Source organism: Haplochromis burtoni, unplaced genomic scaffold (assembly GCF_018398535.1).
Source record: "Haplochromis burtoni strain Fernald_Lab_line unplaced genomic scaffold, NCSU_Asbu1 Contig_265, whole genome shotgun sequence".
Taxonomy (NCBI): Eukaryota; Metazoa; Chordata; class Actinopteri; order Cichliformes; family Cichlidae; genus Haplochromis; species Haplochromis burtoni.
Window position 1 is genome coordinate 42,115 of NW_024582626.1, and position 23,311 is coordinate 65,425.

At 41.9% G+C, this 23,311-nt stretch overlaps 2 protein-coding genes and 1 non-coding gene across 10 annotated transcripts; 2 read left to right on the forward strand and 1 right to left on the reverse strand.

The window, feature by feature from the left end:
• The first annotated feature begins 122 nt into the window (after nt 1–122).
• Nucleotides 123–17,016, forward strand: tdrd7b (tudor domain containing 7 b). 6 transcript variants are annotated; one of them, XM_005939208.3, is made up of 21 exons: nt 123–232; nt 1,717–1,923; nt 2,105–2,249; nt 6,488–6,695; nt 8,885–8,929; nt 9,022–9,095; nt 9,451–9,659; nt 9,814–10,176; nt 10,255–10,562; nt 10,639–10,831; nt 10,922–11,033; nt 11,434–11,636; nt 11,721–11,855; nt 13,060–13,143; nt 13,360–13,494; nt 13,652–13,762; nt 14,054–14,202; nt 14,320–14,561; nt 14,701–14,884; nt 14,972–15,132; nt 15,278–17,016. In XM_005939208.3, exons 2-21 carry the CDS (start codon nt 1,717–1,719, stop codon nt 15,496–15,498), a joined length of 3,489 nt encoding a protein of 1,162 aa, XP_005939270.2. In that variant the 5' UTR covers nt 123–232; the 3' UTR covers nt 15,499–17,016. The 6 variants fall into 6 exon arrangements, with proteins under 6 accessions (XP_005939270.2, XP_005939271.2, XP_005939272.1 ...); XM_005939210.3 differs by lacking the exon at nt 123–232 and adding an exon at nt 261–894; XM_005939209.3 differs by lacking the exon at nt 8,885–8,929.
• Nucleotides 17,017–17,075: 59 nt separating this feature from the next.
• On the reverse strand, nt 17,076–21,601 carry si:cabz01076231.1 (calcium-binding protein 2). 3 transcript variants are annotated; one of them, XM_005939205.2, is made up of 8 exons: nt 19,822–21,601; nt 19,546–19,608; nt 19,167–19,317; nt 18,606–18,636; nt 18,053–18,196; nt 17,821–17,930; nt 17,545–17,692; nt 17,076–17,390 (listed from the first exon to the last, which is right to left on the reverse strand). In XM_005939205.2, exons 2-8 carry the CDS (start codon nt 19,605–19,607, stop codon nt 17,362–17,364), a joined length of 675 nt encoding a protein of 224 aa, XP_005939267.1. In that variant the 5' UTR covers nt 19,608; nt 19,822–21,601; the 3' UTR covers nt 17,076–17,361. The 3 variants fall into 3 exon arrangements, with proteins under 3 accessions (XP_005939267.1, XP_014194521.1, XP_014194520.1); XM_014339035.2 differs by having other exon boundaries at nt 17,076–17,692; nt 19,827–21,601; XM_014339034.2 differs by having other exon boundaries at nt 17,076–17,692.
• On the forward strand, nt 21,427–21,588 carry LOC121815665. The gene has a single exon (XR_006055257.1). It is a non-coding gene; the product is annotated as a U1 spliceosomal RNA (small nuclear RNA).
• Nucleotides 21,602–23,311: the final 1,710 nt, after the last annotated feature.

Sequence of the window (23,311 nt, forward strand, 5' to 3'; positions counted from 1 at the left end):
TATTACGCACGCACACACACAACCGTTTTGGTGTGGATGTATCGGGTCCCTGGATGCGTATTGACGTGTAATTATCCAGAGGCCTATGCGCAGCCGACCAATCAGGTGGCGGAGGAGAGGCTGTGCCTGCCGGCCGGCACACACCGGGAACGAAGCCAACCCCCGTGGCGGTGACAGCGCCACAGCGACTGGACCAGGTCCCGACTTCACCACCTCATCCGTGCAGAGCAAGGTAGACTGTTCTGGTAGCTTTTAGAATAACTTTCATGGGGCTTAAAAAGTTTAACTCATGATAAAGCTTGGTCGGTGGTGGTTTTTTTTGTTTTTTTGGGGTGGCTACTCCCGGATTTGATGGTTGAAATGTTTTCAATCGGGCTTGCAAACCTTCTTTCCGGCAGCTACTTTCAAAATTAAAGCTATTGTTAGTCATTTGCCTTGGGAAAGGTAACCGGTGTATCGCGGTTGTTTTATTATGAAGGCAGGATTTATGTAGTTCCGGTATTTTGACGTCGCTTTTTAACTAACTCGACGTAGCCGCTGTCCCGGCTTTGGTAGGAGGATTTAACTCGATTTTGCGCGCAGTATGGTCGCATAAGCGGGCTATTTACCGGGTCCGGTATGCTCTGTTGGTGTGATTGTATTTTTTCAGAGCCACTTAAGCACAGTTTTTGCTCATGAAACTCATAAAGGCAGAAAAAGTTAAAGCAAATAGTTTTGTCCCGATGGAGGGTGTGGAGTTAAAGTGTGACACGTTACGTCATTCATCCCTCTCCCGTCTGCTGTCTGCGCTGCTCAGAGTGGCCATATCAACAAGTGGCCTAAAGCCATCTCATTCTGAAATAGTCTGATACTTTAACTTCATCCTGCTCCAGTTCCACCACCTTCTTCATCACGGTACTACCTGAACGGATAAATATATTTAGAAATACTTTAATTTGAATAATTGATTTTTCGGGGACCAATTTCGAAAGAAGATCAGATATCGTGTCTTTCCCAAAGTGCAAAGTTGACGCTTTCCGAGTGTGCCCGATCTCGCGTATTCCTAAATTTTAGTCATTGTCATTTTTTAAGGGGCAAGTTGAGGATTTCCACTTGTTTACACTCCAGTGTGTCCGGTGAGACCCCTAATTCTGCTTTCAGGGTGTGTCTCCATGTCGGTCAGAAGCGAGAGTTGATACCAAATGCTTGTTGAAACCTAAAGTTTTCGTTTTACTTTTGCCTAAAGTTCGAAAGGGAACAGCTCTGTATGTTTCAATTCCGCTGCAGGGCGCTTTAGTTTGGAAACCGAAAGCATTTTTGTGCAGAGATGGAATGTAACAGCCTTTTTCAAAATAAAAACACAAACAAGAGGAGCTCTTTGCTGTATTTACTGTATTTTTCAAAAGCAGGTTTTTATATACATTTGCTTGCTTTGGTCATGGATGTTTTTTATGCCTAAAAGAAAAAGCAAATACTCTACTGATACTATGACTTCAGAATTCAGTTGCAGTTTTAGTCTGCAACAGAGATTTAGATTGATCTGTACACTGTTTGTTTCTTGAAATCTGATCAACACTTCATGAAAACTTGCCTAACCAGTCCTTCATTGACCTACAGCGTAAACCCAGCCTGTGTGGACATTAGTATGGGTTTGCGTCATTATCAGAGTAAAAGTTTTCAGAACTGAAGTGTTTAAAAAGTTGCGTTTTGGGTTTGTTCTTGTGTTTTTTTCTTCAGATGGCTGATGCGGAGGTGGCAAAAAAAATGCTGCGGGGCATCCTGCATTCCAACAAAGGTGGAGTGTCATTGTCACACCTGCAGTCAGAGTATAAGGAGCTGACTGGGGAGCACATACCACATAAGCAGATGGGACACAGCAACCTGGATGCTCTTCTAGCCAGCATGCCATCTTTAGTCCGCATGGAGCGCAGCCGCTCGGGAGAGGTGTGTGCCGATGTGCTTCACATAAGCGGCGATGGATGATATATATTTTTCTGCTTTCTTTCTTTAAACATGTCATCGGTAGATTGTTACATTGTGTGATGTGCATTACGCCTGCAGGGTTTAACCATGTTTACATTACACTAGAGCACGACTGCATGCTTGTTGCATTCTCTATTTCCAGGTGGTTTGTTTTGCCTCAGGGGCCAAGGAGACAGGTCATCTAGCCAAGGTGGTGGCTCGTCAGCGCACATCCAAGAAGACGGGTCGACCTCACCTTGTCAACACCCAGATGAGGGTCAAACCAGCTGCCCCGCTTGTCCTCAATGGTAAAAAAAATGTAAAAAAATAAAAAATTTGGGACCCGTACAGGGATGTCCACGTCAGCATATTCATAATGAATGTGTGTTGATCAGTTAATTAGCTCATTTGTTAGTAAAAGGAGAGGATTAGGTGCTGCTTATACTCTGCCTAGAGGTGGGCCTCCAGGTGCATTGTGGGATGAAGTCAGAGAACGAGTAACATCAGACGTGGTAACAGGAAAGCTAATCAGAAACTTCTTTTTGGAAGAATGAGTGGACATTCGATGAGCAGGTCTGAGCTCCAGCTTCCACAAATACTTTGACTGCTGCTGATAAAGAAGGTTCAAACAATCCTTAAATCCAAAGGTTACTGTTTTTCTTCCTTCAACCGTATGACTCTTTGATAAAGAAACAGAAGCATAGATTTGTTAATAGATTATTAGCTTTCAAGTACATCTTTGTTTATGCATGACCATTTTAGACAAACTGGCAAATATTTTCATTCAAAGTTCTGCTATGTTTTTCTATTTTGCTGGTGTTATGATTACGTTCCGATGCATTTGACCTCCCTGGGCCAACATAGAAAACAGTAACTGGAGACAGCAGCACGACCCAAATTATTTGGACCATGTGCAGTCAACTCACGATCTCTTTACCCTCTGAAATGCGCACTTCACAGGAAGCGGCGAGGCATCCTCTTGCAGTCAGTTGCCATCTTCATATGTATCTACATCAGAAGAGTCAGGGGTGTGCTCACAGTCAGCAGGCTGCAGGAGAATAAATATGTGAATGATATAGAGCTGAACTGATATGTTAGAAATTGCTTTGGACTTTTTGTGGGTCCTGAGGATTGAGACTCAGGCTTTATTCAGAGATAAATGTATGCATTTCATACAGAAATAAAATCTGCAGTGCTCAACAAATTTGATAAACCACCTGTGATAAAAACAAGAAAACACAAAAATGTTAAAAAACTTGTTTAAAAGTAAAAGTTGCTGAATTCACTGAACTGAATTTCTGTTTGTATACCCATATTTGAACTGGCAGACTGGACTTTTCTGAGAAGTCAGACGTTAATCAATCATAGCATTCAACCACTAAAACTAATTCTTCAGTTAAGGCGTGCAGGTAAATAACTGCGATAACTTTAGAAAAAATATATATTTCACTGTTTTTTTTAGCTTTTTTGTTAATTAGCATATTTGAACATACATGGATAACGACAATAATTATTTTTTAGCATTAACAATATTTTGATTGAAGAGCTTCTGTATACTTGCAGATGAACCATTAACGAAAGTATTTTGGTAATTATCAGTAAGGCTGATTTAGGGCAATGTAGATACCGTTACTGTGACACATGCGTAAATGTGCCTGACGCTCTGGGTTTTTCGGCAGTGTGTGAAACTAAACCAGAGCTATGCACCAGGGCTGCTGTCACACAACCTGGCTTTACAACTGATGGGCTGATAGAGAAGAGCAGCCACACTGCTGCCTGAAAAGGTCAACTCGAACCTGACCATCATTCATAGTTAGAACTTGCGGTTCATAATGTTGTAAAACACATCACAGACTGAAAACACTTACATATTTATTAACTCTCAAAGTCTGCTGTTGTCAGTAATTCAAAAAGTTTATTGTTCATATTACATTTCAAAGTTAATTGGCACAGCTCGCCAAATGGCACTAAGAGGAATTTAACTGTTTATATTGCTGCGTTCGATTGAAAGTGTCTGAAGAAGAGAGCATGAGACTGGAATTGTTGCACATGTTAATTTAACTATAACTCTAACATACTTATATTCAGACATTAATGGAACACACTTAACAAGTCTGAGACTTGTAATCGTGCTCACTGACGGGAAGTAAAAGGAAGAAAGAAACATGAATGTTGTTCTCTGTGTGCGCACTGCTGAGAAAGGACAGGGAGACGTGTTTTTATTCTGCTCGCTGTAAAAAGTTAAACAAGATGTATCCTCATATGCACTGGCATTTTTCCCTCTCTCTGACTCTCCCTCAGGTTCAGTTCAGAGTAAAACTCCAAGTATTTATTGTTTTGCAGTCATTGCAGGAGCATGAATATGTGGAGCTCGGCTAGAAAAAGCAATTGAAGACTGAGTGAATTACATCACAAAACTGAACATGTGTTAGCATAAACAACCTAGAGATTGGACGTTGTTGTATTGTTGTAGAATATCCACCCTAATGTTGCAGTTTTCCTCAAAATCAAAGAAAAAACACTTTTCAGAGATAAACTGAGAGCTCGATTTGGTAAGTGAGCCATTTAGTGGAGCCATCTGCTGTGTAAAAGCCCGATGACGATGACGGAGCAGTTTTGTAGTACCCAAACTTTCACATTTTCACACAACAAAAAGGAGCTTTTCCAGACTCCTCTAGCGCTACAGTGCAGCAGTGCTGCTGCAGCAGCATAGAAACAGAAGTGGTGTTCAGTGTCTATCTCAGTGCTGTGACAATGCAAAATGCAAATGCTTTATGTGCTGCAGCCTCACAGTTTGTAGATGAACAGCTGCCCTGTTTAACTGCCCTTCTGTGGAGACCTGCTCATCCTTTAGGTACTAAGGATATCCCACACACTCAGACAAGCAGCTCCACAGTATTCAGGGCTGCACGCGAGCATCAGGTGCACCGAGATCTCAGCCCGTATACATCCTTACTGCGTGTCCGCAAACATTTCTGAACTTTTATTTATCGTTTTGCATTCACACACACACTTGCACTAAAACATTTACAGTGCACACACCTCTGCTAGACTGTGATGCTGCAGGATATTCTGAGAGCCAGAGGAGGAAGTGGGAGGTGGTAGTGCAGGGAGGAGAAAGAGAGAGAGGGAGACAAAGGAGTAGAGGAGAGAGAAAGAGTGGCAGTGAGACGGTTGGAGGAGAAGAAAGATGGAGGGATGGTGAAATGGTAAGGAGACAAGGAAGGAAGGAGTCAAAAAAGGAGAGAGAGAGGGAGGGAGAGGAGGATGTTGAAATCTGAGGCTAACACGGTCTGAAGCAGCTGAGAGTCAGCTGCAAGCGAGGAGACGCTGATTCACAAATCAAGCTCTCTCCTCCCCACGCACATGCACCCTCTCCTTCTCTCCTCCCCGCTTGGGTTATTATTATTCAGGCAGAGACAGACCAGGGACTGTGTGTCCATGCCGGTGAGGTGATGCAGCGTCTACTCTTAGTGTTGGTGTGTATGTTTGTGGGTGTTTGTCCTTGACTGTATCTGCATGTGGATTTATGCTTATGCCTGCTGGGTTTCTCTAATGTGTGTGTGTGTGTGTGTGTGTGTGTGTTTGTGTGTATAGTTCAGTGATTTATTAACTGGCTGATTTATTAATTGACTGAGTGCCAGTGGCCAATAGGATGTCCACAGAATAGATTTAGATGCGGGAATTGCCTGCTGATGACTTTTGAAGTGAGTGGCTGATGAAGGAGCTCTTTTCTCTCAATAGAAATTGTGGAGATTCAGTGAGAACAGAGTGAATAAGAAAGCAGGAGAAAGTTCTGGATCTCACAGAGAAGCAAAGAGATTGAGAAGAAAGAGTGGAGATAAAAGAAGAGTCAGTGTGAGGAAGAAATGAAAAGGACAGAGTGTGGGAGTGTAAATGACTAAGGGTTATGCACAGGAGGTATACTGGTGAGGTCATCGCGCAGAAATGTGATGTCAGGACAAATGTGAATGGTGTAACTCTGACTTTCCATCTTTCTGCTGGATAAACAGGGACTGTAATGGATTACAATTACTGGATTTATACTCACATCAGACTAATCCTGACGTTTTTTGTTACATGTACCTCCAGTCTTAAACTAAACATACAGTTGAACTTGTGTTTCACCTTAGCTGTGCCAGTTGAAAGGAATAAACTTTGTTTTTTGTTATCGCTTCAAGCTAAATGAGGCATCAGTTTATTAACTGGTGCACTACAGCCATGTGTCGGTTATCTTAACTGAACATAAAGACTGGAAGCAAGTGGAAACACCTGGACTTGCTCCTTTTAGATTTTAAAAGCACATCAGCTCTGCAGGCCTGAAGGCTTCTTTCAGGCCTGGGTGACATAAATGCCTGTTTTTTGTGACCACGTGGACTTTTTACAGTAGAACGCAACAACTGCAAGGATTTCAGGCACACTGTCCATGTCCTAGAATCAGGTTTAGCTTAGTTAGGTTGTGTGTGTGTTTGTGTTCTTGCACTTGTATTCACTTCAAGTCCATAACTTTCTTTTTTTTTCGTGTTTGCTTTCTCTCTCTCCACAGCCAAACCTCAAAACTCTCTGAGGCAACCGAACCACCGTGGCCGAGGTGGGGGTAGAGGAGGAGGCCCTGGCCGTGGGGCTGGACATGGAGACTTCAGACAGGCAAGAGACTTAAGGGATGGCCCATCAGAGGGCAAGACTGGGGGGCATCCGAACAAGATGTCCAGTCAGAACACATCCAACAGGAAAGGAAACCAACCTCCAGACAAGTGAGTAAAGCAATTTGGATTTGGATGAGAGTGAGTAGATCCAGAGGGAAGGTTGAGAAGAGCGGTGTTTCACTTTTCAGATTGTCAGTTAAGTTTATTTATTTGATTAGATGATATAAAATGCCCTCAATAGCAAAATCCAGTCTTTGGAACTGGACAAAAGAGTGAAAAATTCTTTAGGGTTTCACTATGAAAAGATCTAGTTAGGCTCACATCCTTCAACCCCACCTCCACATATTTGTGGGGATTTCTTTGTACACTTACATGTATCAGTCATCAAGCAGACTTCCACAGTCCTTTGGAAACCCATGTAGAGTAATGAGCCACAGGCAGCTGTGCTCAGAAAATTCAGATCTCATGCCAGAAAAGTTGTTTTAAAATATTTCAGTCATGGAAGATATAAAAGAGCTCATTTTGTTGTCGTCTTTATTTGCTTTTATAAAGTTATAGGCAACGTAAAAATTCATTGCTACCCTCTCTTTCTGCCTTCTCTCCACCTGTGTGAGCTGAGCTGAATCAAAACGAGCATTCACGAGTCTGCTCGTGAATGGATGTCTGGTTGAACTCTGCTTGGTTTCTGGATGATAACCATCTCCCTGCTGCTGCTGCTTATTCAGCACTGGGCTGATGATACGCTCTCCACATTATTCTGGTTCTCTCTCTGTATTCTGTCTCCCTTCATTCTTTCTACCTTTGTTCTTCCTTCTTTTTTATCAATGTATCTAACATTGTTCCATTTGCACTCGTGCTGCTGCTGTCATTTGCTACATCATATTTCATCAACAATGAATCAAATATCACTTCTGCTCAATGACTGTTTCTCCCACTTCCATCCACCCACTATTTAGTTCACCGTCCTGTGAAAACAACTGACATCAGTTCTATATCTGTATCACTGAAGGTGCTGCTGGCCCTCTGTAGCACAATGGGGCAACAGGGTGGGACGCCTGGTGTATTGGCAGGGGACACGAGCCCAGTGCAGGGGGAGCATGAGCCCGTTTTAATCCCTGTTCTATTCTGTGGTAGATTAACTCTTCTAAACCGGCACAGAGTGAATCAGCACATCTCTCTGTATCCCTCTAGATGTTCCACTGTGCAAGCCAGAGTCATCATCATTTATTTGTGTGTGTGCGTAGTGTGTGCAGTAGCACTATGGGCTGCCTTGATGTGGAAGCTGTAAATTCAGTAAAAAGACAGGCGCAGTACAACACTGAATTACATTTAAACATCATTTATATGTCATTTGATGAAAAACCAGTGAAGTAAGGAAAACATTACTTAAATTGAAGACGGTTCATTAGATTACAATAAAAGGTACAATAAAAGCTCGTAACTTTAGAAAACGACTATATTTGTCTCAAATTAAAAACTACTCTTCTTCGTTCTTGCCAACGTGCTGAGGCAGGCAAACACTTGGACACCTTTATGTCTGCACACTGCACGACTGAACCTGTTGTACTGCTTTCAGTCATTTTATTGCCCAGCCAATAAAAAAACACTGGTGGAGACCTCCACGTTAATGTTGCTACATAAAAATAACATCTGTAGTTATTCAGGACGCTTCCATAAAAAGCCTGAATTTACTTTTAATTGTTTATTCCTTCAGTGTGTTTTCACCACCTCCACAGGCCTCAAAAAGTAAAGGAAGAGGTCAGTGTAGTGCACATTTCCTGTTATTGTGTTTTGTAATATACAGATTTTATGTGTAGGTAAGACATTCTAATGTCCTTACAGCCATTTGGGGCTCTGAAGCAAATGGTGCTGTTGCTCTGTTTATTGACTGCATGATTACATTAACATGTACCTGAGTGAGGCAAGAGTTCTGACTGATTGGAGAAATGTTTAAACAGAGCTGTGTGATTTGAGTTGACCCTCAGACATGATAAAGATGAGGGGTAGACGAAATTGATGGAAGATCAGTGAAGATTTCAGCAGAGTAAAGAGATGCATATTCTACTCAGTGCACAGATAGAGGTACTCAGCAGATCACTGCATTGGGAAACTAGTGCAATGCAGTTCCTGCTGTGCAGTATCTCAGGATTAACAGGTCATCATTCTGAGAACTTTAGCAAGCTATCTGTTTGGACTTTGAAATGTTACCTGAGTTATTTTGAAGCTCTGATTGTGCTTTGCCTCAAATAAGATAGAAGACCTTCCAGCTCCAAATCAAATGTAATGTTTTTTTAAAGGATGGCCCAAGAGTCAGACGTTCTAAACAAAGAAGGAAGAAACAGGTAGACGGCCTGTCATCAGTATTTTCTTTTTCTTTGCCTTTTAGAACTTGCAAAAAGCTAATTATCTTTCTTGTTTGTTCTCTTGTGTTCAGGAGGATGACCCTACCATCACGGTTTCAGAAAGAGGTGCACGCTCACCTTTCCAGAAACTCCCAGCAGACTGCTCGTAAGTAGGACAGGCTCCTTTTCAGCACACTAAAAATACATGTTGTGTATCCTGTCCTCCAAATTGGCAGAAGATAATTCCTTTCTGATTATTAGTGATTTTTTTTATATATCGTTCTTTCCTTTATTTTGGATTTCCTTTGAGTCAGCACACAAAAATAGAAGTAATGGGACTTTTTTCACTCTCCTATTTTGTTTTCTCTTTTGCTTCTGTTTCACTTTTAGAGGTGAAGTCACGTCATTCAATCTAATAGTTTAGGTCCAAGGAAATGATTACTTTAGAAGCAGTAGTGGGCTTTATACATGTGTCTGATCTTTTTTTCCTTCTTGTCTGTTTTTCTCTATTTATCTTCCAGCACCCTCAAACTTAAATGAGAGCTTTGGTTCTGGGAAAGCAAAGCCCTACAACCCCCAACTGGTCCAAGGTCACATCAGAGAGATCTTGGCGAAGTACAGTAATGGCTTCTGGGTGTCCAAACTGCCTCAGATGTACAGAGAGCTTTACAAACAAGACCTGCCCACAGAGGCCATTAAAGACCTGGAGACCTGGACGCACATTTGCATAGTATGTGTCGCTTATGATGCTGTAATTATTATTCGTGCTTTGGTAGCTTAATAAGGGTTTCTGTTTCCAAGCAAAGAGAAAGATAATTCTAAAACATCACTGTAGTGCAATGCAAAATGCTTTTGTAATAGGGCTGCTCCGTTTGTCCTTCCAGGTAGAGAAAACCTGCAGCAGCAACCCATCACAGCGGCTTCTCTACCCTGCCAAGGAACAGACAAACACTTCCTCCTCCTCTTCGCCCATCCTCACCTACCCAAACTCTGCTACAACCACAAACGTGCCCGCAGACAAACCTTTCCAATCCTCTGTCCAACAGAGAGCCCCCAGCACTCGTCCGACTCGCTCTGGCTCTCGGTCTTCTCAGTCTCCACCTTCATCCTCCTCTTCACCCAGCCCTCCCTCGTCCCCTGCAACCCTCAGCCCTGACCTGAAGCAGAAGCTGGAGGAACTGTTAGTGAAGTACTCCAGTGGCCTGTGGGCCCATGCGCTACCCAAGCTCTTCCAGGACACCTACAAAGTCAGTAATACTTCAGTATACTTTCATGTACATGCCGGGTGAACCTGATAATATTATTATATCTTATGTGTCTTTAAGACCAAACTGCCAGGACATGTTCTGGTCAACCTCGATCTCCTCTCTGACATCTGCACCATCGACTACCCAATGCCTGACAACCCCAAGAGGGCCATCCTGTACAGGCGAAGCAGTACTGGAGGTGGAGGAGGAGAGGACGAGAACTGCAACAGGAGGAACTCTTCAGCCAGTGAGGAGGAGCTGAGGGTGAGGAAGGAGCTGGGGAGGAGGCTCAGTAACCAGGCAGTGCCTCCACTACAGATCCCCAAAGAGGAGTACCCCTCTGTGCTGGTGGTGGAGGCGACCAACACAAACGGGGTTTTACTCAGGTAAGACAGAAGTTGTGCGATTGCGTCGTAACAAGGCGGAGAGCATAAATCCCTGACTGTCTCTCCTCCGCTGCAGGTACATCGGTGAGGGTTACTCCCAGGCTCAGGAGTCCATGGAAGATGAAATGAGAGAGTTTTATGGTTTGGACCAAAGCAGCCCAACACCTGTATCATCCCTATCCTCGGGCCAGCTTGTTGCAGTCAGGGCGGAGGAAGAGGAGGAGATTCTGAGGGCACAAGTCTGTGAGGTCATGACTGACAAGGTCAAGGTGAGGGGTCAAACACAGGAAATGACCTGAAGGATTAATTTGAGGACGTATAAGTTCTCCCTCTGATCTTTTCTTTTTTTGGCTCTATAGGTGTATTATGTGGATCATGGCTTCTCAGAGGTGATCAGCAAAAACAAAGTGTTTGAACTGCATGAGAAGTTCTTTAAACTGTCTTTCCAGGCAGCCAAGTGTAAACTGGCAGGTGGGTGTACTCGTCATTTAATCATAAAAACACAAGTAATTTGGAAGAAAACTGAACATTACTTAAAGAAATTTGTTGCCACTACTGTCAAACTTTCTTTTTCCTTTCCTAGTTGGTTCATATGCACAAAAGACTGAGATTTTATTCCCGGGATTTTAAGCAAAGTTACCTCCACACACAGCGAAAAGCTGTGGAGATTAGTCCAATACGTCATTTTGCACATAACTGTTCGAGTTGTGTAAGTAGATGTCGGTTATGCAGCCAATAAACAGTCGACCAGTCAGAAATGTTCAGTGCTGCAGGGCCCAGTCACAGATCTGATCGTTCTATGGAAAAGAGCTTCTTCAAAGGTTTCTAGTACCTGAGAATATATATGTTTTGTGTCTTTGTGTGTGCCTAGGCCTTGAGACATTTTGTCAGGACCCGGCGGTGCTGAAGAAGTTTGAGACGATGGCGAGTGGAAAGATTCTCTTGGCCGAGATCCTGGAGAGAGGGCAGACCCCTCTGGTTGTCCTGTACGACACGTCGCAGGATGATGACATAAACATCAACGCTGCCTGCATGAAAGCTCTGCACGACAAGTCGCTAGCGAGTCCGTTACAGGTACCGAAGTGACTGTGCGTGAATACATGTGGGTATGCATGTGGTTTTGTAACACAGCAAAATTGTTTTCATGGCTCTCCTCAGGTGAACAGCGCTTATATGAATGTGGCCATCAGTAGCGTTTGTTCTGATGGGACTATCTACTGTCAGCCTCCCTCCAGAGGTCTTACCAAAATGAATGAGACGCTGGAGAAAATAGAGACGTACTTCCACTCACAGGTAAACGCCTGCTTCGTGTGCTGTCTCAGAGCTTTTTTGGAACTGTGATACTTTTATCAGTGTGCAGATTGATTATAATCTTGTAGCCTTGATATGTTCTATCTTCTTATCATAGTGTAAGAGAAAAGCTAAAACAGCTAACATGACTGATCTCTTGTCATTTTTAATTGATATGCAAATATCACAGCTGAGCATATGCAGAAGAACAGACAGCGTGTTGTAGAAAATGCAAAAAAATTATTTCATTTAAATTACATTTATTTCAAGTATATTATATAATAGTATCTATTACACACTGTAGCTGTTTATGTTACTATTTTCAGTATAGTGTGTCTCCTTGTGCACTGTTAAATGGCTACACTTGAACGTTACTCTGCAAACAACAGTTGTCAAAACAACTCAACCGAACATTGTGTAGTCGTAGTCGCTTTTGTCCAGCAGTAGGCCCAGGTGAAACAGAATTAGTCGGTTTTCTGCAGACACCTCCAAGATTTCATGGCTATGTTTGAGTAGATTACCTTCAGAAAACTTCATGCTAATTTCAGGCTCTGAGGACTTGAATGAGACTTGTTCCAAATGAGGTTTTCATTTTCTAGCTCACACTTCTCTTTCTGTGGCTTTACATGTCATCATTTCTTAGAGCTTATATAAAAATGCATGTATTGCCATTAAATAACTGGATCACATTGGGTCATACATACATGCGTCCTGTGTACAAACTGGAAAATAATCCAACCTTTTATCTCTTCTTCTAATTCTCTTTGAATTAGTAGATCGGAGCTCATCAACGTCATCTTAAAAAGACTTTTGTGAATGTAACAATGCCATGTGTTTTCTCTCAGGCAGTGTTGTGGACAGATTACGATTAGGTTGCTAATCTGGAGTTAAGACATGGCCAAGCCACTTAGTCTGTTAGCAGCACAGTGCAGCGGATGCTTTTGTAGTTCAGCGGCCTTTAAAGCGTGTAGCGTCATTTTTACGGCAGCGTTTGGGTAAACAGAGCAGAGCTGCCAGCGTGTTGTGTTAAGACGGAAGATTTATTGGATCAGATGAGTTTAGGTCAGAAATACACAGAATGAAACATTAAACATAAGGAAACATTTTAGATCAAAGTCACATTGTAACACTGTAGTCAAATGTAACAATTATGGGGGTTTTTTTTGTTTTTTTATTAAAGATTTTAATTCCATTAATTTTCTTCCAGGTAACATCAGAGTTCCTGGTCTCCCGACCTTTTTGTGGGAAAAGATGTTTGGCTCGCTACAAAGGAAAATGGTCCCGTGTCGAGGTAACTGTTTCCTGCAATAAACAATGTGAATTATTAAACAAGGAACTAAATGACTGTTGCTCAATAGAGGACCATTTATTTCCTTTTGTTAACCTTTGATAAGCAGTCACAACCTGTTAATCCCTGTGTTGCAATCAGTACCAAGTATAGTTATCTGTTTATCTATAACTTTTCTCCGAGGCAGTTTAATAACGTGACGCTTTCTTGTCTCTTTAGATCACCAACCTTCATGGCAGCAGAGTGTTGGACATCCTGTTCATTGATGTGGGCGTGCAGGCTTCTGTCGAGGTGTTTGAGCTGAGGGAGATTCCTCCCCCATTCCTCCGTGACCTTATGGCTATCCCACCACAGGTCAGGGCCTATGTCTTTAATGTGCAGACAGTGAACACCCGACCAGAGAAATAAGTAATAAGATCATATATGTCATTTATACAGTTAGGATTTAGACGGTATCTGTAGAAATGTGGGCATATTGTTAGATAAGCTGATGCATGCAACCTGTGTTCAGGCTGTGAAGTGCTGTCTAGCAGACCTGGCTGTCAGTGTTGGATCCTGGACTCCAGATGCTGTGCAGTGGCTTCGAGACAAAGTGTTGAACACCACTGACTGTAGTATGAAGGTAAATGGCTTTGTCCCCTTTATAAATGTATTTTTTTGGCCTTTTGAGCTGAAGAGGTGGAGACGATGATAAAAAATAGACTTACAAATATTCACACTATCCTTTTTTTTACATATAGCAATATATTTAGATTGATTTAGAAACTCAAAACAACTGTGAAAAGTATTCTAATATATTCTGTTCTAAAATATTCTACTATGAAGAAACTAAACGCAGCCGTAAATGTGTTAAATGAGTTTTCTGTGTTTTTTTCCTCTGTGTTTTTCTTCGTGTCCCTCCACACTCACCAAGGTTGCCAAAGTGGATGAAAAGAAGCGCTGCATTCACGTCCACTTATTCACAGACAAGAACTTCCATGACCCGGACCGCAGCCTCAACCGTCAGATGGCCCAGTCCGAGCTGTTAAAGCAGCAACCAGACGTCTTCCTGACCAGCCACAGGTTCTCCATGATGGTTTTTCACCTGTTAACTCTGTGCCCTCCAGCTAATGTCTATTTTTTCTCCTTTCTCAGTTGTAATTCATTTAAACTGAATTTCTAGTTTTATGACTTTCTCAGCTCTGCCAGGATTTCCACACCTACTTCATCCACCAAGACCTCCAGTGCCAGTAACTCCACCAATGGCAGCCCAACATCAGCTAATGTCCCAGTCAAGCCTCACCTCAGGAGGGCTCTGTCGGGACCCAAAGGCAGTGGAGGCGGTGGAAACACCACCACCACCCCCAGCAGCCCGACAGAAACACCATCATCCCCCACATCCTCTTTCCAGCTGCCACCACCATTAGAGCTGCCCACTATAGGTACCAAGGAAGAGTATATTGTCTAAAGAAAACACTGTTGTTATTTGTCTTGTTTAAACACCCACCACACAGTATATACTGCATTTGAATGCTCTAATCCTCACTGTTCTTATTTCACATTGGACTCTTGTTTTTTCAGGAAACAACATGGATGTATACGTATCATTGGCGTGCCACCCCGGCCACTTTGTGCTACAGCCATGGGGAGACATGTACAGGCTGGTAGTGCTGATGGGAGAGATGATTCTCTACTACAACAAAACAGAGGAGAAACCACTAAACGTAGAGAAGAATCAGATTTATGCTGCTAAAGTGGAAAACAGGTGAGTTTACAACTACAAATCTCACAACGCATGCTGTTAAGAACTTGAATTGTAAGTGCGTGTGCTTTCTCTCCATCGATTCTTCAGCTGGCATCGTGTGCTGGTGAAAGGAGTTCTGAACAGCGGCTTGGTGTCTGTTTATGAGTTGGACTATGGTAAGCACGAGCTGGTCAGCTGCACACAGCTCAGACCTCTGATCAAAGAGTTCAGGCAGCTGCCGTTTCAGGGAATCACTGCTCAGCTGGCTGGTGAGTACACGCCACATGACACTCAGTCAACTGGGCTGTACAATTACATCAATCTGCAAGACCTGCGTTTAATTTATTACTTATTATTTATACCTATTTATTTATGCCTGGTTCTCATTTGGACTTGGCTCCTGGTTCTCCGCAGGAGTGAAGCAAAGGCAGTGGTCCGAGGAGGCCTCCATTGTTTTCCGGCACCACGTGGAGAAGAAGCCTATGGTGGCCCAGCTGGAGGCAGTACAGGAAGCCACTACCCCTTGGGAGAGGAAGCTGACTGTCTTCCTAGTTGACACTTCCCAGGAAGAAAAGGACACCTGGGTGCATGACATCATGGCTGAGTTTGCAGATGAGCTGGCCAACGAGCTGTAAACAATAGAGGACCACTGAGAAGTCTTACTAGTCAGATCCTGTTGATCAAAGAAGGCGCAGTGTGTCGTGGATAGAAAAAAATAGAAGAAGCTTATCTGTCTTTATCTATATACCTACCATCTAGTTGGATTAAAGAAAGGAAGAAAGGGGTTTCCTAAAGAGATGAACAGAGTTTGAGAAGTAAGAAGGGACACTGAGATGTTTGGCAGCATGTAGAGGAACGAAGACGACGTGAAGAAATGAAGGCACCGTAGCTGCTGTAGTGTTAAAGGCTGCACACAGAAGGATGCTGTGATGTGATGTGATTTGAGTTACTGCAGTGTGACCAATGGACAGCATGCCCATTCATGATGACTAAGTACATAATTGATACAAACAGATCTACAGTACAAAAATAAACTGTTAATTAAATCAATATAACCTCGCAAAGCAGTCAGAATGGTGCAGCATGCATTCAAAATATTCGGTATGTGGTTTAATCCAAAGCATCCTAAAGCCAATCAGTGTGTGTCATCCTGGGAAAGCCAGAACACCCTCAATCCTGCCAATGTGAGCACCACACAAACTGAACCGAGCAAGTTCTCTCGCGCAAGGAAGACGTACAGTACATGCACCTGTTTACTAAATCTGCTTTTGGGATGGTGCTTCTCATTGTCACAAAGTGTGCAAAAAGTGGAGCAAACATTCCAGTGAAAGTAGGAGAAATGGACGGGAGGTCGTACGAGGGAGAGCAGGAGCTTTTATTTTGAAATTACTTCATGTGCAAAATATAAGTGACTGGTATTCAGTGGAAAGTATCAAATTAATGATGAGCATTTTTTTATTTGTCTGTGAAATGCAACACAGAATTTATTGTGGTTTGAAGACGAGTTTTACAGTGTGGATGTGTAAAACTTAGTTTTATTAAAAAATGAAGGATAAATAATGCATCAAAGCTACATTGTGACCAGCTCTAAACAAGAGAAATGTGTATTTTTAGAATCTCAAAAGTCTAATATACGAGAGAAAATGCATGACAAACTCCTGATTATAACTCCTGTGACGTCAGCGCCTCGTCCATCTCTGTGCTTTTTCGGGAATTGGATTTTTCTGGCTCGTGTTTCCGTTTCTCGCCTGGCATTGAGACGTAAATCTCAGCAGATTACTCGTGCTGCATGTTACAGATTCCCTGAGCTACGGTTTAGTTTGACGTTATAGTAAGAACAATAATTACGATATTAATACGCAGATTAAGTTTAATGTAGTGATATATTTATAGAGTTTTAAATGGAGGATAAATTGGGCTTATGGTTGGGTTCGGTACCACCGCTAAATGCCGGCCTGATGTGGGATCTGATTCTGAAATGTGAAACTTTTCTTTCTGATGATTTGAATGTGCAATTCTAATTCTGACGCTAGCCGACCTGACATGATCTTATTTATATTTAACTTATATTCTCTGGATAATAATGATCACTATCATTCCTATTTTGTTTAACAATGACCTGGAAACAATAAAACAGATGTTTTTGGAATGAAGTCTGCTGTGACGTGATGCTCGTTGTGATGTGTCCTGACGTTTCAGTGACAGGCACGAGTGAGTTTGATTTCTTTATTAAAATAGCAAAACACTGCAGTCTTATTTACATGCTATATCACAACAAAATGTTCATGAATCTACAAAATCATAACACTCTGCATATTCTGCATTTGATGACATGTGGGAGTCATGCAGAAGTTCGTCACATGCAGCATTATTGCAAGGCTAGGCCACACTTTATGTAGTAAAAGTCTGTAGCTAGGTTACAAACACAAGTGAGCCTAACTGTGAATACAGCTGTGGACCAAAGCAGTCTGTCCATGGTTGGTCGGTCTGTCGAACGATTAGCGAATAGAGAGCATCATCACAAACTCTGAGCAAAAGGAGAAAGAAGAGAAAACTGAGTCAGTGTGTGGCTATCTGACAGAAGTGTAATGGTGAATGTGGATGAAAAGTTTGAAAAGTGTAAAAACACACACACTTCTAATGAATCAGTTAATGGTCCGAACATGCTGATGTCTTCTCACCTTCAAAATCAATGCTCCCATCTGCATTAATATCCAGCTCCTTTAAGATCTCCTCTAGTTCTCCTTTCTTCAGCTTCTCCCCCAGCAGGGTCTTCAGCGCTTCCTTCAACTCCTCCAGGTTGATTATTCCATCTCCGTCTACATCAAACTGAAAAACAAAGTATTTGAAATGACGTGCGTATCCGATGATACTGTGTGCGCACATTTATTTGGGATTTCTGTCCATTCGCTCTAATTCGATAACTGCGGTAATTGAGTCATCGTTAGCTGACAGACCTGCATGAAGGCCGACTGGAGCTCCTTTAGTCCCAGCATGTCCGCCGTCTCGCCCATCATCCTCGGTCCCATCAGTTCAATGAAGTCTTCAAAGTCCATTAACCCGCCCACTGTGAAGAAGAAAGGGGCTCTTAAGTGAACCAATAAAGGCCAAAACATGGCCAAATATGGAGTTGTTGTTTTTTTTACTTGACTGTTTAATAAAGATTAAACATGTTATCAGTGGACTCACTTCTCATCTTTATCTGTTGCACTATTTCCAGCAGCTCCATTTCAGTGGGCATGTATCCCATAGTCCTCATGCACTCAGCCACGTCCTTGTAGTTCAAGTAGCCATCTTGGTCGTAGTCAAACTCCTTAAAGGCCTCGTGCAGCTCTGTGAGAAATATCATAGGGGTTGCAAAGAGAACATGAAAGTTACTGATAACATTTAGCACCCAAATTCACACAATTTAAGGAAAACTGTTGAAAAATAGTAGCAGTATGTAATGAAAAGGTGTGGTCTGGGAACATTTCTCCCTACTTTTGAACATACAATAGATTTTTGAAGATGGAAAGAAACAAAAAGTAAATGAAATTAAAAAAAAACTGGAAAAAAAGCTTAAAATATTAAAACACTAAACAAAAGCTGGGTTTAGGCAGTCATTTTAACATTAACAGTTCCTTTAAACTCTGTAATAATTCACCACTGACAACACAAAACAGGATTTTTAGGCGATCACCTCTGAGGCCCGACACCTCAGTGTAATAAATGTAACGCTGATGTAGGTGTGAGTGAGACTCACCGTCTAATTCAGCCGGAGCCAGTTCTCTGTCCTGCACACACGCGAATCAGACATGTCACAGCAGCAAAAACAAAGTCAAATACTCCACAACAGAATAAAATTGACACCATTTCATTTTTGTAAATGAGTGTGATGCTCATGACATCAAAGATTGCTAACTTGTGTGTAATTATCATTTATAAACATATCAAAAAACAAAAGGTCTTGTTCTGACGGAGCTCTTCTTTCGGATCATCCTAATGAATTGTGACGCTAAGCTTGTGCTAACGGGCGACTAACACGTCAGACACACCAGGCTTAGTGGAAAAAAGCTCCAGAAAGATCAGGAGCACACCTGTAAGCACACCGTCTCACCTCCGCCTGGCTCCTGACATTGTAACATGTAACACCTGTGACTGTTGTCATGGCGTTTAAATGGATAATGATTTTTTTTTTTTTTAACAAATGCGTGTGAAGAAAAACTTGATACTGGGATATAAAATTGAGCTAAAACTGTGATTGAATATGTAAAGGTCAAAGGTCACAGCTGTACAGCACATTTGAATGGGTGAAAATACTTACCGCCCCAAAAATACTGTTGAGCACGGAGATGTAGACTTTTTTCTTACTCTCAGAGACCTTCTTGGACTTCTTCAAAGACTTCTTGGGCGTTTCGGAGACTGAGCCTGATGGGGACTCCTTTCCCTTGGGAGATTTAGTGCCGCCTTCTTTTCTAAAACATGTAAAGTCACAATTCTTCCTCACATTTGACACCAGACACCTCTGCTATAAAAATCATCTTACGAATAAGCATATTTATTGCTTGAGAAATTCGAACATTTTTTCCTGAGGTAATGAATGAAGTTACCACGGCCACACATCAGAGTTCTGGAAATCGTGCATACTTTTAGACAAATTTATTCTACTTTGAGGAAGATACACAAAGACGATCTCAAGTTACCCATCTGCTGAGGCTGAGTCAGCGGAAGTTGTTGAAGGGGTCCGCTCTCCTGCTTTGGACATGCTGTGGATAAACAGAGACACACATGCCACAATAAGTGCACTCTGTACTTCAATTAAACATATTAGTGAATATGCGCTGATATGAATGCAATCCATTATTATTGTTTGGAAATGTGAAAATTAACAGTTTTAGGAATGCTTAAAGATAAAAAGAAACAGTGTTTTCTATCACTGTTAGTACTTGATCTTGTTTTTTCTACTGCACATTGCTTACCTTACCTCTGTGTCCAGTTAGTATGAGCAATAAGAGATCGTGTCCTCTTTTAGCGGTGTTCCTCTTGTGTTGTGAATGGCTTCACTCTGGTATACTCTGCTCTATCTGCTCTCGACCTCCCACCGTCAGAGAGGCTTAACAGGTAATCACCTGGCTAAACATGCAGCCAGCAATCAGAGAGCAAAACGTGGAGCAGCACTGTGACTGTGGCTGGTTTGACTCCAAATGTGTGCTTGGGCACAAGAAGTGAAATACCTGGGATACCTCGTATAAAGCCACAAGCTGACATGTCATAAAAATACTTGCAAAACAGGACATTTCTTTCTTTTTACAGGCTCCACGGGCTTTTACTGATATAAGCAAATATTAGACAATTAATGACTTTTTTAAACGTGCGTTTGAGACAGACATCGTTCTCTAAATGTTATTTACTCAGCAGTCTGTTTATCCTGGAACACGTCGCGTATTTTATGGAGAAAGTTTTCCTGTATGAAAATAGCCCATCCGTCATCTTCAATGGCACCTTCAGCTTTCCTCAGATGAGTGTTGAAAATCTCGCTTTTGAGGCCTTAAACTCGGTGGTGTCGCGCCAGTCCATGGGTAAGCCAATGATTAATAAATCATTAATAACCCCTGCTGTAACTGAACTTTTCTTTCAGGGTACTAATTAAGTTAACAGGCTGGTAAGCTTGTGCATCACCAGGTGTCGGATAATGTAGGTCTCCTCTGCTAATGAGTAGCCGTTTATACTGTTTTCTTTACACTGTAATGTATGCGAGTATGGGATCGTTTATGGCAGCTAAAACTGTGCAAGTTGATAGCTTAACTTCACCAAACAAGTTCTTGTTTAAACGCCAGATGACTTTTATTCAATATTTGCGTTTATGCAAAATAGCCGTGTGTTCACTGGGCTCATAGCAGCTGGCCTACTGCACATGCTCCCGCCCCTGGTCAGGGTTAGCATGTCGCTCTGTTCGGTGGTCCACTAGATGGCGCCAAAACTCACAGTACTCTTACAGCCACGCTAGCGTGACATTGCTGGAGCAGTTTATTCGTAAAATAGACGAATGTCGACGCATGTTTTGTCCCATATGGACTTGTTTTACAGTGTACTTATTTTTTTCTTAACATTTTACTCCAGTTTTATTAATCTTTTGTGAGCAAAGCTGGGGAAACACCTGTTAATAGACACCAGGTCAATTTGGCTGAATGAAACCACAGTTAAAAAGGAAAGCCTCACTTATCACGTTAGTCTTATCATTTTGGACGCTTGCAGAATATATTACATAAATGACTCCCTAGTCATTGTCATTGTATAATGATTTGTAAAACTTAAAAAAAAAATAAAACGCTCGCTGACCGGAAGTAAGCTGCGACGTCGAACCCATACATTGCGGCAAAGCATTATGGGAAAATCTCAGCCTATTTAACTTTCAAATTAACTATTACATGTCAATAAAATAGCATTAATCATTTGGTGAACGAGTTAGATTTCAAATTATGATCGTGTTCCACTAAACATTGTGTTGCTGCTTATTTCCGTAAAACCGTCAGGCTGACTCGTATGCGGCTGAAACCCACCCCTCGCCCGGCTGTCTCCCACTCATACTTACCTGGCAGGGATGATACCATGATCACAAAGGTGGTTCATCCAGAGCGAGGCTTTGCCATTGCACAAAGGCAATTCTGACCTCTGTGAATTCCTCAAATGTGGGAATCTCAACTGCACAATTTATGGTAGTGGGGACTGCGTACGCGCTTTCCCCTAATAACATGTGAAAAGAAAGTTTCAGTCCTACTCTTTTTCTCATTCAACAAATACAGCGTTAATCGGGGTGCATACTGGTATTTGAAATCTATGAAGAGTGCTTGGATTTCGCGTGTAGTGCTTAAAACCTCTTGAAACTGTAACTGTATTTCATTCACCACAAATAACTATCTGCTTGAATAGTTTTCTTCAGATGGAGAAATAAAATGAGTCCCGAAGTCTAAAAGCAAAATTTTGCCTTGCTCCTCAGCATGTCTGTCTGCCGAACAGTCGGATGGACAGTACAGTAGTGCAATTCATCCTGATCGGTGATTGGTCAAAAGTCTAGAGTGAGAGAAGAGGCTTGTGATTGGTGAAAAATGTGCAATGAAGAAGCCTTCTTTTATTCATTCAGTCTGTTGTCTGATTTTTCTTTATCAGGTGATGTTTTCAGCTCCTTTATCCCGCCTGACGCTTGGACTGCTGTCTGTGGTCTTCAGCATGATCACAATGTGTTATTTATGTATTTTGACTGGTTTACAATGACAGGACAGTAAGCATTATCAGTGTATATTCCAATAAAAGCATCTAGTTTTTACTCCAACATCGATGAGGATTTTCTTTTGGCTCTTTTGAACCAACAGGTTGGAAAGTGCCCTGAAATTAAGAGCAATTGAAAATCAATTCCTTTCTTTTCTTCTGTGATTAGTATGTGCAAAGTCTTTTAGGTTCTTCTGACAATGTAATTGTTTTACTTTTCAACTGGTAAAATCTGAAGGATTATTCATGCCATGACACTGTCATTTACAGACAGGCAAGAAATTAAAGGCATGCCCTGAACTCCTGATCCCTACACAGAGAGACATTGTTGCACTTTGCTGCCATGTTAGGGTTCACTTGTCAAAGGTAAGAGTTGTAAAATCATTAGAAACTTGCTATGAGAGATTATGTTTGTCCTTTGACAAATAGACTGAATAGTTGATTATGAAAATGGCGCGATCATACACCATGGCTTTCACAGTCACCTGATGTCAACCAAGACTATCTGGGGAAATTTGACTCACATAACAGATAATAGCTCTGTTAGTGTTTCCTAATCAATTCCAGGAAACACTGAAGTTGTTGCGGAGGCATGTGTTGTACAAATACTTCCAAAACTTGTCTTTGCCTGCTTGTACACATTGCTTCTTTGGTTCAGGTCTGTTATGTGTTTCTACATAGTTGTGTCTACATGTCTAAGACAGATTAAAGCCCAACTTGGGCATTCATTAAGTAAATCCACAACTCACTGTTACTGTAACACAGGACACTTTATTAAAGTGGATGAAACAGGAATACAGGAAAACAGCACTGCAGGATAGTCAATCAGTGAGCTGAACTACAAAAAGTCAAAAGTGCCCATCAGGTAGGCTGGAATCATACACGTTACCATCAACAATATCATTGTGCATGTACTGACAATAGCCAAACACGGGTAAATGTGTAGTAAATGGCAGTGCGGTAAATCTGCCTAGTATGATATTAAATACACGTACTACTTCATATATCCCAGATCGTTTGTAACGAGCCACGGAAAGCATCGTGTTGACTTGAAGGCGCGTGGATACCCTCTGTGCGTGAGTGAAGGCTGAGCAGCTGCTGTGTGCAGGTTTGGTGAAGACCATACTTCTCACCAGGCCTGCTGACGAGGTGCATGGGCATCTGGATTTACAACATGACTTGCTAATGTCGCCATCATCAGTT